The sequence below is a fragment of the Camelina sativa genome, chromosome 15 (genome assembly GCF_000633955.1).
Source record: "Camelina sativa cultivar DH55 chromosome 15, Cs, whole genome shotgun sequence".
Taxonomy (NCBI): Eukaryota; Viridiplantae; Streptophyta; class Magnoliopsida; order Brassicales; family Brassicaceae; genus Camelina; species Camelina sativa.
Window position 1 is genome coordinate 14,400,805 of NC_025699.1, and position 1,481 is coordinate 14,402,285.

General features: G+C 56.9%; 1 protein-coding gene across 1 annotated transcript; it reads left to right on the top strand.

The window, feature by feature from the left end:
• On the top strand, positions 380-1,481 carry LOC109129100 (S-antigen protein-like). Its single transcript, XM_019236724.1, has 2 exons — positions 380-492; positions 629-1,481. The coding sequence occupies exons 1-2, from the start codon at positions 380-382 to the stop codon at positions 1,479-1,481; spliced, it is 966 nt and encodes a 321-aa protein (XP_019092269.1).

Below are 1,481 nucleotides of genomic sequence, written 5' to 3' on the forward strand. Positions count from 1 at the left end.
GCCACCGAGAGTGAGTTTGAGGTCACCATCGTGATTGAGGTCGGCGAGCGAGAGAGTGAGATTGAGGTCGGCGTGTGAGTGAGGTCGCCACCGACAGTGAGTTTGAGGTCGCCACCGAGAGTGATATTGAGGTCGACGCCGAGAGTGAGACTGAGGTCGACGCCGAGAGTGAGACTGAGGTCGGCGCCGAGAGTGAGACTGAGGTCGGCGCCAAGCTGGAGACTGGAGATCGGCACCAAACTTGAGAATGCAGGTCGGCACGAGGTAGAAGAGTGGATGTCTCCATCGAGAGTAGGACTCCACCGAGAATGAGAACGGAGGTTTCCACCGAGAATAAGAGAGTAGGTCTCCACTGAAAACAAGAGTAGAGGTCACCACCATGAATGAGAGTGGCAAACGCAAGGGAGGCAAACACAAGAGCGTCGAACGTGAGTGCAACGAGCGCGAGGGAGTCGAGCGTGAGGGTAGCGAGCGCGAGAGCATAAGTGAGCGGTGAGCATGAGGGCGGCGAGCGCGAGAGAATGAAGGCAGCAAACTTGAGTTCGGCAAGCGTGAGGTAGGCAGGCGTGAGGGCGTCGAACGTGAGGGTAGCGAGTGCGAGAGCGTGAGTGAGCGGCGAGAAGAACAGGATCGGCACCGATGAGCTCAGCGTTAGTGAAGTCGGGTTTCCTACGAACGAGACGTTAGCTCGGCATGTGGAGATTGGCGCCGAGATCGACGTGTCGAGAGAATCTGAGATCGACTCGAGAGATCCGCGTGCTGGGTTTACAGATGAAGGTGGCGAGCTAAGTCGAGATGGGTTGAGTGGCGAGCTCGGCGGAAAGCGCCATATCTCTTCTCGTGGGAGTGATGAGGTTGCTGATCGGCAGTTTGCGGTCGCCGCGGGTTTAAGAGGAGATGAGCTCGGCATAAGGGAAATAGAGGTCGATGAGGAAGGACTCGGGGTCGGCACTGATGAGCTCGGCGGTGGTGAAGTCGGAGGTCGCCGCGCAGAGTTCGTCAGTTCGAGCTCGGCAAGATCGAAGGTGGCTTCCGGTTCCTCTCTCGGGGTTGGCTCTGGTATCGCGATTGGCTCTCGGGAGGTCGGCATATGTCGAGTGCGGATTGTCAGATCGGCGAGATCCGATGATGTTGACGCCGACCACGGGATTCTCATAGCGAGTGAAGATGATGGTGGTTTCAACGATGGCAATGCCGATCTGATGATGGGAGGCCGGCCCAAGGCAAGATCCGGGAATGTGGTTGATGAAAGAAATGTCAAGGTTGGCCTTGTAAGGATCGAAGGGTGGTGCGACGAGGTCGGCATTGATGAGCTCGGCAATAGAAGTGACGAGCTCGGCAATGGTGATGAGGTTGGCATTGACGAGCCTGGAAATGATGAGATCAGCAATGGGGAGCTTTGCATAGCGATTGCCGATCTTTTCGGGAGACGGTCGATGAGCTGGAGTTCGATGTGCCTTCCAATGCCGATCTGGGGATAG

Bases quoted from the DNA above. Each gene is read 5' to 3' on its own strand.
- LOC109129100 (XM_019236724.1), top strand. From the start codon at position 380: ATGAATGAGAGTGGCAAACGCAAGGGAGGCAAACACAAGAGCGTCGAA. The intron at 493-628 runs GTGAGCATGAGG...CGAGAAGAACAG, and splicing joins CGCGAGAGCATAAGTGAGCG to GATCGGCACCGATGAGCTCA.